Source organism: Neovison vison, chromosome 2 (genome assembly GCF_020171115.1).
Source record: "Neovison vison isolate M4711 chromosome 2, ASM_NN_V1, whole genome shotgun sequence".
NCBI classification, from domain to species: domain Eukaryota; kingdom Metazoa; phylum Chordata; class Mammalia; order Carnivora; family Mustelidae; genus Neogale; species Neogale vison.
In genome coordinates, this window is record NC_058092.1 from 54,302,093 (window position 1) to 54,314,616 (window position 12,524).

A 12,524-nucleotide genomic window follows, 5' to 3' on the forward strand; every position below is an offset into this window, starting at 1 on the left:
GTACTGATCAGAATAACAAACTCCTGGAGTGGACGGTCAAGCAGGGAAATAAGCATTAATCAATGATAATGGAAATAACAATATTCATATGGCATATGTAACCAACTAATAATTATAAGCTACATGTTGTGAAAAAAAAAAAAAAAAGATCCAGTGTGCTGAACTTAGTGTGTGGGATGGGTGGGGATGAGCGGTGAAGATAGAAAAGCAACAACTGAGCTAAGCTCTAGAAGATGATTAGTCATTAGCTAGGTTTTGTGGTGGAGTGGGGAGAGCCCAGGCAAAGCCGCCTTCAAACACAAAGACCTGAGGTAGGAAGGAGCACAGCACATTCATAAACTGAAAATAGGAAGATTAAAAGACAGGGTAAGGAGGAGATTTTTCTTATATATGAGGAGCTCTTTATTTTAAGATGAGCATTTTGGGGGGGGGCACAAAATCTAGGTATTTATGTAAACAAAGATTTTAAAGCTTCACCATCCAAGTATACATAAGTGCTGGAAATAACCATCTTCTTGCCTCTTTAAGAGAAGTTAAAATACTCTTCAACATGTGAAGCTCTTCAAATCTCCCCTCTGCACCACCATGAAAGTAGTTTCTAAATATTTACCGGGGCGGGGAAATGATCAGGCCCACCTCCGCAAAGGAAGTTTGAGCCTGCACTAAATGATCTCTCCCCTTTCCGGAAGATGACCAGCTCGAAGGAACCACTTGGTGGATAGAGGTTGGATCAGTGAGCATTTGTTGTAGACGGTGCTCTCCTGCTGTCTCACACGCATGCGCTGAAGATGAGCATAGTGTCGCAGCAGATCATGTGACAGACGTTAAACACAAGGAGACTGAAATCTCACTCAGTTTTCCCATGTTCTAGTAAAGTGAAGAAGTGTGAAGAATTTTTAAGATCCTTGCAGTGGCTGTGGATATCCTCATCTTTATTTCTTACCCCCCCTGCCAATATTTGACTTCGTAGTCTTACAGGATAATTTTTGAGCATAACCAGTCCTCAAGATGTCTAGTTTATTTCTAGAGCTTAACAGGTACACAGGTGACATAGTCTAGGAATAAATCAGTTTGGGGAGTGCTCGCTTCGGCAGCACATATACTAAAATCAGTTTGGGGAATATAATAGGAATATTTGAAAAGTGAAGAAGAATATAAGAAGAGAAATAAGAATATAAGAATATAATTTCAAAGATTTTTACTAATGATAAAAATCAAACCGTCTAAAATGCAATAACTTAAAAAGATCTCATCTACTTTAATCTCCTAAATAGCTAAAAATATACTTTTTAAGGGAAAAATAGAGTTGTGTAATTCATGCTGTATTTCTAAACCAGGTAAGGCAAATTTACTATTGACTCTTTGCTTTTATATTCATTTACTTTCTTTAATTTTATAATAGTCTTCTATTTTCTGATGACCAAACTGAGTCTCAGAGTGGTTCAGTGGCTTGTCTTGATCATCTATCCTGTCCTTGTAAAAACTTTGGTTAAACCCAGGTCCATGGGACTCAAACTGCCACCCTTGCTATCAGTCCCATCTTAGTGATACATTTCTTTATGTAACTTATGCTATGAAATCGTATACTTAAAAACAGTTGAAAGACTAAATTTTGTTATGTATACTTTAACAAAATTTAGCAAATGAGTAAGAAATCTGGATAGACGTTTCTGCAAGGAAGCTATATAAATAGCCAATAAGCACTAATGAATATATGCTCAACATCATCAGCTATTAGGGCAATACAACCCCAAAACACAAGATACCAATTTACACTGGTGAGGATGGCTATAATCAAAAAGACAGATAAGAAGTGTTGGTGAGAACGTGGAGAAATTAGAACTCAGACGCTGTCAGTGGGAATCTAAAATGAGGCAGCCCTTTAGAAATATGGTCTTTACAGTTCTTCAGTAGTTCAGTATAGAATTACCATATGACCCAACAATTCCACTGCTGGGTATATATCCAATAGAAATGAAATCACGTATTATGTGGAGATTTATACGTGAGTGTTCATAGCAGCTTTGTTCATAGTAGCCAAGATGTGGAAACAAGACAATTATCCATCAAATGATGAATGGGTGAGCAAAGGGTGATATATCCAGTTCTAAAACAAAAGGAAATGACAAACAAAATAACCCATAGTGTATTGCAAAGCAAATGGACCAAGACAGCCCATCATTGTTAAAAATACTTACAGTGCGGGTGCAGGGTGTCTTAGTGGGTTAAGCCTCTGCCTTCAGCTCAGGTCATGATCTCAGGGTCCTGGATCAAGCCCCGCACCGGGCTCTCTACTCAGCAGGGAGCCTGCTTGTCTCTTCCTCTGCCTGCCACTCTGCTTGCTTGCTCTCTCTCTCTATCTCTCTGTCAAATAAATAAATAAAATCTTTAAAAAATATATTTACAGTATTTTTAAAGGAGATAATAATTTTTTACATAAAGCATTTCCCTTAATTATCCTCCAAATTCAGATTATTTCAAACTTTGGTTTTTGTGAAAGTAACCCTATACTTGTAATTCCTTTGACATCCAACCTGATTTCTTAAATGGTACCTAAAATTAATCTCTTCCACTTTTTGAGCTGTCATTCTCATTCCCTTTGGTTTATAATGAGTCTAAATGCATATCTACCTCATATTTTTAAAATAAAATTTCAGTTCAAGTTCATCCTGCTTGTTCCCCTCAGTAGTTTCAGTGCCTCCTTCCCTTCTCAGGGGCACCCACTTTCAAGAATATAGTGTGTATTTTTCCAGTGTGTGCTTTTATACTCCCTACACCTGCATATGTGCAGCTATGACCTGTGAACAAAAACAAAAACACGATATAATGAATGTGAACCTGACTTCCATAATTATTCAAAAGTTATTTTTGTTCTCAGCATTGTTTTCTGAGATCTCTCCATGTGGATACAGTTAACATAGTTTACCCATGTGGACTGGCCTATGGTAGTCCATCCTATAAATATATCACAATTAATATGTCTATCCCCCTACTGATGGATATCTAAGCTGTTTAAAAGCTTTTTTCTATTTATCACAAATAATGCTGCAGGAATCAGGATCGTATATGTCTCTGTGTTCTCTGGAGCTATATCGGTCCCATTATTTTAAAAAGTAAGTTTTTGCATTACCAGATGACCAGTGTGCATGGTTCACTGGTGAAATAGTATGGAAGATTTATTGCAAAATATAGTGTCCTCCTCTACCCTTAGCTACCCTTAGTCTTGCTTTGCAAATGCCATTACTTTAAACTGGTTTGCTTTTAATTTCTCTGGGAGGTCATCTTTATATTTCTAAAAATAATATGTTTATGCCACTATGAAATGTAGTCATCATATATTGATTTCTGGCAATAATGAAGATTTACTCGTACACTTAACTTTTCCTGCCCTTCTCCTTTCCCCACAGTCCTACCACATACTGTTTTGTCACTTTTGTCAATTTTTTCAGTAATTACTCTGCAACCTCAGAAAAATCTTCTTAGATTACATTTATTTCCATCAAGTAGACTACTTCTTGGAGCTCCCTTCCCTCCCCCTTTTTAAAAAATAAAATAAAGACATTAGTGCTCTTGCCTTTCCCTCCATTTCCCCCTCCACTTCCCAATCTGTAAATATAACTCTGTGTGTTAAGTCAGGATTGATAGCCTGTTTGTGCTATAATTGTTTAAAAACAGAAAGTCAACAAACTGCATTTACACTGCTATGAATATGTAAATACTGTTATTTGCAGAACAAGTAATAGAGTGGTGAAACTCTTGGGAGTTCTAATGTCACAGGAGAATCTATTTTTTTTTAAAGATATTAGAAATATTTCACCTGTTGATCAAAATTGAGCCAAATTTTAGTTGGCTTAATTTTTAGTTCTTATGGGTTGTCGTTGTTGCTTTTTCTAGAGTTTCTAATTGCTTCTTTAAAAGTCTTTTGTGCTGCTGTTACATAAGCTTCTTCACTGGATACCTTCTCCCAATGTGCTCTGCCCAGGAAACCTTCTGGATGGGGGCCTTTTTAAAAATTTCTATAAGCCATCACTCCGGATTTTCCTTAACCAGTTTCTAGTGATGCTGCTTCCTAAATTTTTTTTCTTCTTCTTTCTTGATGAACTACATCCTTACATAACCTCCTCAGAAAGGTTTTGTGTGAGGTCAGAGTCTCTGCATGCCTGAAATTCTTCTTAAGGTGCCTTCATTGATTGCTGGTTCGGTGGAATGTCAGTTTCTGGGTTGGACAAGTCTTTCCAGTTGAACTTTGAAACGATTTCTGTCTCATCACCTAGCACCCAGTTTTGCTTCCAAGAAGCCAGATGCCATTCTGATTTTTGTTCCTTACTGGTTGCTTACAATTTTCTTGCATTTAAGACATTCTCTCCATTTTAAAGAAGTATTTATTTATTTATTTATTTGAGTGAGAGAGAGAGAGCGCATGAGCAGCGGGGAGGGACAGTGGGAGAAGGGAGAAGCAGACTTCCCGCTGAGCAAGGAGCCCAGTGCAGACTGATCCCAGGACCCCAGGTCATGACCTGAGCTGAAGGCAGACACTTAACCAACTGAGCCACCCAGGCATCCACCAAATATTCTCCCCATTTTCAATGTTCTAAAATTTCAGTGGTGGGTCTAGGGATGTTCTTTTTCATTTAACTCGGTCACCATTTGAAGACAATTTCAATTCTGTGACTCTGATCATATCCAAGAAATTATGTTATTTCTTTTCTGATTTCCTCTCCTCCTGTTTCTTTTGTTCTCTATTTCTAGAATTTGTGTCGGTTAGATGTTAAACCAACTCAGCATGGTCTTCTGTATGTCTTATCTCTATGTTCTTTTTTGTTTTTTGTTTTATATTTGAGACTTTGCCATATCCTATTTTAATGCTTCTGTTACACTTTAATTTACTGATATATTTGTAAATTTGCAAGGTTTTTTTTCCCCAGAATATTTCGTTCTGGCTTTATGCATACAACATTTTCTTAAATCTTACCAGAAATATGAATTAAAGGATCATAATTTTTAAAATTCTCTTTTTTCTTATTCTCTGAGTTTTCTTTGTACTAGAATTATGTTTTCTTTTTGTTTATCTTGGCTTTTCTGTTCTTTTATCTCCGACTTTCTCCAAATATCTAGTAATTCTTTGTTTTCCTTTAATGTTTTAGAATAAAACAGTAGGTGAGCTGACTGGGAGCCCAGTGCCTATAGGCAGGAATTATTGCTTGGTTGTATAGATAGGGCTCTGGCTAGATGAGGAAAAATGTACTCACAGGCACTAATAACTTCATAGCTGCTTGGTATCTCCCAGGATAGGTCCTTAGTTGATTTTGAAAACAAAACCTCAATTTGGGTGTGGAAGGTAGTTCTAATATGAAGGATTTTTTGTGTATAGCAGAGTAATGGAAGAGCTCCATTCCACATGCATAGTTTCTGGTTTTCAGTCTCAGGTCTCATATCTTCCTGTGTTCTCACCTGCCGTTTCTTCCCTCACCATGTCTGTTGTATTCAGCTGTGCAAACAGGCTTTCTCTTCAGCCACAGCCCACTCTAGAAGTACTTTGGTCCGTAGCTTCCTTTGCTAATCCTCTTTGGTTTACATTCTTCCAGTTGTTTTCCATCTCCTAGACATGCATTCAGAATCTTTTTTCTTTTTTTTTTTTTTTTAAAGATTTTATGTATTTATTTGACAGAGAGAGAGACAGCGAGAGTAGGAACACAAGCAGGGGGAGTAGGAGAGGGAAAAGCAGGCTTCCCGCAGAGCAGGGAGTTTGATGGGGGACTTGATCCGAGGACCCTGGGATCATGACCTGAGCTGAAGGCAGACGCCTAACGACTGAGCCACCCCCGCATTCAGAATCTTATTCCCTCTTGCCTTCTCAGGTCATCTTCTGTGTTGTGGGTGCGCATTTGTTACTTGTGTACTTTCATTCTAATAGAGTCTCTTCAGAGATGAGAGAGCAACATGTTCAACCTGCCATCTTGAACCAGAATACCCCTCTACACCCTTCCTCTTGATACTTTAAAACTCAGAATCATAAAAAGAAAAGAAGAAAAGAAAAGAAAAATAAATATAGAAATCAGAATTTTTTTTAAAAAAAGGGCTGAATTCTTGTAGGAAAATGTAGTGATGCAATAGACTTCTTTTTCTTCTAATTCAAATTTCATGGTGTTTAAAACCCTGCCACCAATTTGGTTTTTTACTTTTTTCTTTAGTATTTTTGCTTAATCTGTTATTTTCTTTCTCTAAGTCTAAATCATCTGTAATTTTTTTGGATGGTGGGGGGATGGTCTAACCCTGCTTCTTTGTTTTCTATGTCGATGTCCATTTTCACAAGAGCACACTCCAGTTAATAACCTACCTTAGGAGTGTGAAAGCTAAAACCAAATGGATTTTTGCCATGTGATTTAAAGACTGTGCATGATTCCACAGTCTTCTCCATGCCTCCAAAGCAGCTCAGCAACCTGCAGGTTCCAAGAACACCTGTCTCACAGATCTGGGGCAGAACACCCCTGAAAATGCTTGAATGGTCTTGTAGAAGTGGGTAGAATTGGTGCAGTTTTGAGTGGGAAGTTCTCTTTAGAAGTGCATTATTGGGCTTTCCAGTGTGTATCTCACTCCCCTAAATTAGGACTTCCGTTTTGTTTATTTTTGTATTCTTAATATTTATGATATGCCCGTGGGTTCTTAAGAAACAGAAGAGAGTATTAGTCAGCTGAAATCTATCACAGCAGTACTAAAAGCAAAACCAAGAACATGTTTTCCTGCCAGTTTGCATTTAGGATGTCTTTTCATCCTTCCGTGGTTTTATAGAAAGATGGTTGGGCTGGAAAAAATTAAAGAACTAAGTCTCCAGGTCCTCACTCTGCTCTAATTAGCTCTGCAACCCTAAGCCCCACTTGCTTTGTTTTTAAAAAACGGAAGCACATGGACCAGATGGTTTCTTAGATTTTTTTTTTCTAGATTAGAAAAATCATAGTAATGATCTGTCATTGTCTTCTTCACTATTTTAGCTCTTCTCTTAATTTTTAAATGTTTGCTTTTACCGTTCTACTCTTTTACTCTTTCTCATTTCAATACTTTTCTCGCTCCCAATATCCTCCTTTTTAATTTTCCAGCTCTTCGGGTTTTTTTTCTCCTTATTCTGTTATTCTTCTATAGTTTTTCCTCGTCTGGGATCACCAAGACTATTCCTAGAGCATGATGTTAAGGCGTGCTTTACAAAAATAGAAGAGACAACCTCAATTCAAAAGTTTACTCTTCTCTAAAAAGATGTATTAGTCTAGTGTAACAGAAGAATTCATAGTCCAGAAGCCATGCCTGACAGAAAATGTTTTTGAAATCTTTCATCTTTTGCTTTGTGAGTGATTTTTTATTTTGCTTTCTTATTTTGTTTTATTTTATCTAAACAGAGAACGGACATTCTTTGAAGTCTAATCATGATCACTACAGATGAATCCAATGTACCACCTTCCCAACATTCTGTAGAGTATTAGAAGATTTTTACATATTGAAGAAGGGGAGACAAATCTAAAAAATATTTGGTTGAACTATTCTGAACTAAAGTATGGTGGATGATGTTGATATAGAACTTTAAATAGAAGGGTAAATTTGGGGTCAAGAGATAGGACTGAGTCCAATTCAATTTGAATGTATGATTACTTTTTGGGTCACCTAAAGTTTAAAAAGTAATATTCATGGTATCTGGCTTTTGATTTATCATTTGTGTGGTCATAAAACATTAAAAGCTATGACTATTCTAACCACATATCTATTCAATATCAGGCAGGTAGTAGACAATGCCGTAACTAGGTGAAAACTGTAGCTTCTGACACATAACTTTGCAAACACAGTGAATCTAATTACAAGATAAAGTGAAACTATCTAGTTTATATTTTTATGTCCCAAATTTTCCATTTTATATTTTATAGACACCTGAGCTTATGAACGGACCCATGTGTGTGTTCTTTCAACTGTCTTGTAGTTTTTATGTCTGTCTAATTTGGGTCAATCTGGAAATTCCCATCTTCAGTAGTCTTGCAAATGACTTAGGCACTAACTTTGATTTTAGTTCAGGGAAAGCCAGAAGTTAGGGTGTGTGCTGGTCAGAGGCCAGTGGAAATTACAGTTCATATCAGGATGACCTGACATATCCAGCTCAGACTGACCAGATGAGAAAACACATCAGTCTCCAATTCAGCCTCTTCGTGAAATTCTTGCCTACATTCAATTTATTTATACCGAACCACCCAAAGCTTCTGGCAGGCAGAGAGGTACACAGTGATGCAAAAAGGGAGCTTTTACAAATAGTTCATGGCAAAGACAGGACATTTCTTCCTGAAAAAATGCCCTTGTTATTTCTATGATATCAGCATACTAAGTGTGTTATGTTGCTCACATTCAAAATAAGCCAAACCTTCTGTTTGATAAACCTAAATAATATTCAAATTTAGGAAATATATTGATCTCTTACATTTAGATTTCATTCATAGTTTTATTTGGCTTTGAAAACAACACTAAAAATATGGAAGAATGGGTCCTTTTTCCCCCTTCATTGACTTTTAATTGATATCTCTGAAATGTAAAATCTAAGTGTGAGATTATGAAAGGATATTCTTTCATTCCTACCAGCTGACTACATATTTAATATGTTCCCAGACCATTCTAAACTCTTGAAAAATTAGATGCGTATAATGATTGAAATAATTTTTTAATGAACATACTTTTAATATAGGTTTATGCCCCATTGATAAAATATACATCAATAATATATGAGTATGTGACTTCTTATTAATTATTAGTGAAATCTTCCATCAGAACGCATTTGAAGACACGGACATTATTCAGTATCAGTAGTTAGATACTGATTATAAAGTTTTAGAGAGCATGTAGTATGCCAAAGACATCATCTGAGGAGCATATGTGAGTGTGTGTGCTATTAGCTATTGGTGTGTATTTTTTCTTTTCATATTGACAGCATGTAGTGCCTTTATTTGGTGATCTTAATTTCTAGGTTTATTTGAATTTTAAGTAATTCAAGACATATATAGTAGTAAGTTTAGGAAAAAGCAAAATGAGCAAGTAAATGTTTGAAGGAAATCATAAATCTAATGATAGATTTATATCAGAAAGAGGAAAGGCATAGGGAGTTTTCATACATTATGTTCATAGAATAACAGAAGAGGTTGTGTTAATATGGTGTCTGTCATTATGCAGTATTTTAATATCTATATAAGTCTATTCCATTTTTATTATATTTAGTGTTTGGTATATTTATTCTTTTATAGTTATAATCACCAATATGTTTCCTTTAAGAGTTTAAAACTATGCTAATGAATTATGCTTTTATATGGAATATATTTGCCATTATGAAGAACAGTTGGGGAAATTGTTATTTCAGGCAATAAATTTGAATTCATTCTAGTGGTTTAAAAATTGTAAAATTCAGAAGTTCAACCATATGTATATGTCTTATGAATTGAACCACATTTTCAGTAGCTCTTCATTTAGTTGCATTAATTTTTCAGTCTGATGTGTCCATGGTATTCCTTATTTTGCATTTATTTTTTCAATATGTTTACATTGTATGAGTTGAGCTTTTTATACACAGATTCTTTATTTGTGGCTGCATAGCAGGAATTTTTGTTGTGATGTAACCAGCATTCTTATAAAAGATACGATGTGCATTTGTTTTGCGTCTTTGTCTTCATTCCACATGTTCCATAGTACGTGTTTTCATTTGAAGCTATTTAAAAGGAATAGTAATTTAAGAGTCTGTGATCATATCTTTCACCATCACTGTTTTCAACAAATTGGTGTTAGTTCTTCTTTTCTGAAAGTCTTAAACAGATTTTCAGTATGATGTAAGGCAGATAAGTCCTAACAGTCACAAAGAGTTTACCCTTGTACCATATCTTATGTCATGGAGTAGTTATTTTAACTGTCTTTGGACTAGTTGGTTTGCTCATTTGACTTTATTTCAATTCCTTTTTTTTTTTTATTGGAGGTTTAAATTTTCAGTTTGTGGAAATCTAATATGCTGTAAAATATTAGGAATTCTTCAGAATGCAGCCCTTTTTAATTACAATAACCAATCTTTATTGAGAGCTAAGCACTTTCAGACACTCTCTAATTTATTCCTCACCACAATGCCAGGAAGTAAATACTGAAAGTATTTTTACAGATGAAGAGACTAAAAGGCAAAGAGGTTAATGTACTTGTCCATGGTCATAGAAGGGCTCAGACCAAAGTCTGTCTCATCCCACTTTTAAAACATCTTCTGCTGACTGTCTGTGATTTTTGACATATTCATTTTCAGTCCAAAAAGAAAACAAAACCCAGTTGATTTGTGGTTGACTTATGTCCTTTAGTAGTAACCTTCCACACTTTCATATCTGCAATGATGTCATAATGAAGCAAAAAGAAATTTAATACAATTGAGCATTAAAATGTGTCTTTTCTTTTAGCCAGAAACATTTGAGCATCTTTTTATCAAGCATACAGAATCAGTGATATTTGGTCCTCTTCTTTTGGAGCCTGAAACCATTTCAGAAGATATCAGTGTTGACACATCATGGAAGAATAAAGATGAGATGGTACCAACCACTATGGTCTCTGTACTTTTGACAACTCCGGATCTTGAAAAGGGTTCTGTTTGTATTCGTGACCAGCACAGCAGTGCTGACTTCTCTGAGCTGGAGAGCACCGTGATAGCCCGTGAGGATGAAAGCAGGAGGCAGCCCTCTGTTAGATATGCCACCCTTCTCGGCAGCTCTAAATCAAGTGAAATTGATGAAGAGCAAGGGCTTATAAACAGCTCAGTCAGCAAATGCTTCTCTAGCAAAGGTTCCCAACCAAAGGGTTCTTTTTCCAACAGCTCATGGGAGATAGAAACCCAGGCATTTTTTATATTATCAGATCAGCATCCCAATATAATTTCACCACACCTTCCATTCTCAGAAGGATTGGACGAACTTTTGAAACTCAAGGGAAATTTCCCTGAAGAAAATAATGGTGAAAGGTCTGTCTATTATTTAGGGGTCACCTCAATCAAAAAAAGGGAGACTGGTGTGTTTTTGACTGACCAGTCCCAAGTGTTGTGTCCATTCCCAGCCCACTGTTTATTCACTGACATCAGAATCCTCCAGGACAGTTGTTCACACCTTGTAGAAAATAGCTTCAATTTAGAAACTTCTGGTCAGAAGACTTTTGTATCTTACATGCCTCAGTTTCAGATTTGTTCCACTCAGACTCAGAAAATAATGGAAAACAAAATGTGTGACCTAACTGTCTAATTTCATTCGAGAAGCATCTCAGATTTATGTTAGAATGAATCATGTGAAGTGTAATATATTTTGCTGTGGTTGTGGCTATGGGAGAGGAAAAAAACCCGTCGAAATTGGAAATGATTATCCCCAATTCAGTGGTATCTGTCCTCATTCAGTAAGGTAGACAAAAAGTGTGAGACACCCTTCAGAGCCTGGCAATGTAGACTGACTCTTCTAATTCCATTAACAAGCTACACTGGGAAGGTTTCCAATGGCTTGTTTCTAGCTTTTTAAAAACTTTTTAAAAAGCTAGAAACAAGCCCAACAGTTAGCACATTTGGGAACAGGAGACCTGTGTAGAAAGAGCTAATCTTCTCAGTTATACCTAAGTTTGAAAGAAGACTTCAAAGCTGATAGTTGTGAGATGTAACTTGCTTCAAGGGTGTCGTTGTTTTATCTTTTTACCTTGAGTTGTCTTTGCTTTCTACCGATTCGTGTGTACACTCGTTTGTACCTAAGAGGCATCCTCATACATTTTTAAAGTATGTGATGTACTTGTATTTTGTGCTACTTGACTGTGTGATTTTAAGATTTTGCAATTTAACAAACTTGTCTTGAGAACTTACTCTGTGGTAGGCACTCCATTAAATGTTGCAGATAAATAGAAGATTTAGCTCTGGCCTAGGGGATATACTTCTGAAGACTGACAAGTAAGCCAATCTTTATGTGTCAAATCTAAGAGATGTACCATTGAATGAAACTATCTATTAGAATGGCAATACCCACAATTAATATTTTGATGACAACAAAAGCACTTTTGAAGACATAATGTCTGTCTCAATTCTTCTCTATAAAAGATGTCGCAGTGGTCACTTTCGGATTCAGTTTGATTGCCACATGTTACTGTATCTCACTCCAGAATCACTGTCTTCCCTGATTCCCATTTGCTTGTGTGCTATTTTTTTTTCTAACTTACAGAGCAGTCTCTCTCATATAATCAACCACTGTATTAAATCTTTCTGTACTTTAACTCAGCTAATTATTAAAGTAATCATATGGGACATGTTCCCCTATAACACCCATTTTAAAGATTAGGAGATTAAGTAATTTCCCAAGGTCACAGAGTTAGTGGGTGATGGAACCAGGATTCAGATTTAAATCCAGATCTTTTAATGCTAGGGACTGTGTTTGAAACCTACACCTTACTTTGCCATTCATTAAAAAAAAATGGGTTGTAATCAAGTAAAATTTATTAAATGGAAATAGAACGTGGGATGAAAA

The 12,524-nt window shown here is 36.1% G+C and overlaps 1 protein-coding gene across 6 annotated transcripts in view; it reads left to right on the forward strand.

Moving 5' to 3' along the window:
- LEPR (leptin receptor) overlaps nucleotides 1-11,270 on the forward strand; it is an 89,667-nt gene extending 78,397 nt beyond the window's left edge. For 5 of the 6 annotated variants that reach the window (XM_044238392.1, XM_044238390.1, XM_044238393.1 and 2 more), the window contains one exon: nucleotides 7,389-9,662. In XM_044238392.1, the coding sequence (XP_044094327.1) occupies nucleotides 7,389-7,406 (18 nt within the window). In that variant the 3' untranslated portion in view covers nucleotides 7,407-9,662. Of the gene's footprint in view, nucleotides 1-7,388; nucleotides 9,663-10,442 lie in introns of those variants that run through there. The other variant, XM_044238394.1, reaches the window with a different exon arrangement.
- The last annotated feature ends 1,254 nt before the right edge of the window (nucleotides 11,271-12,524 follow it).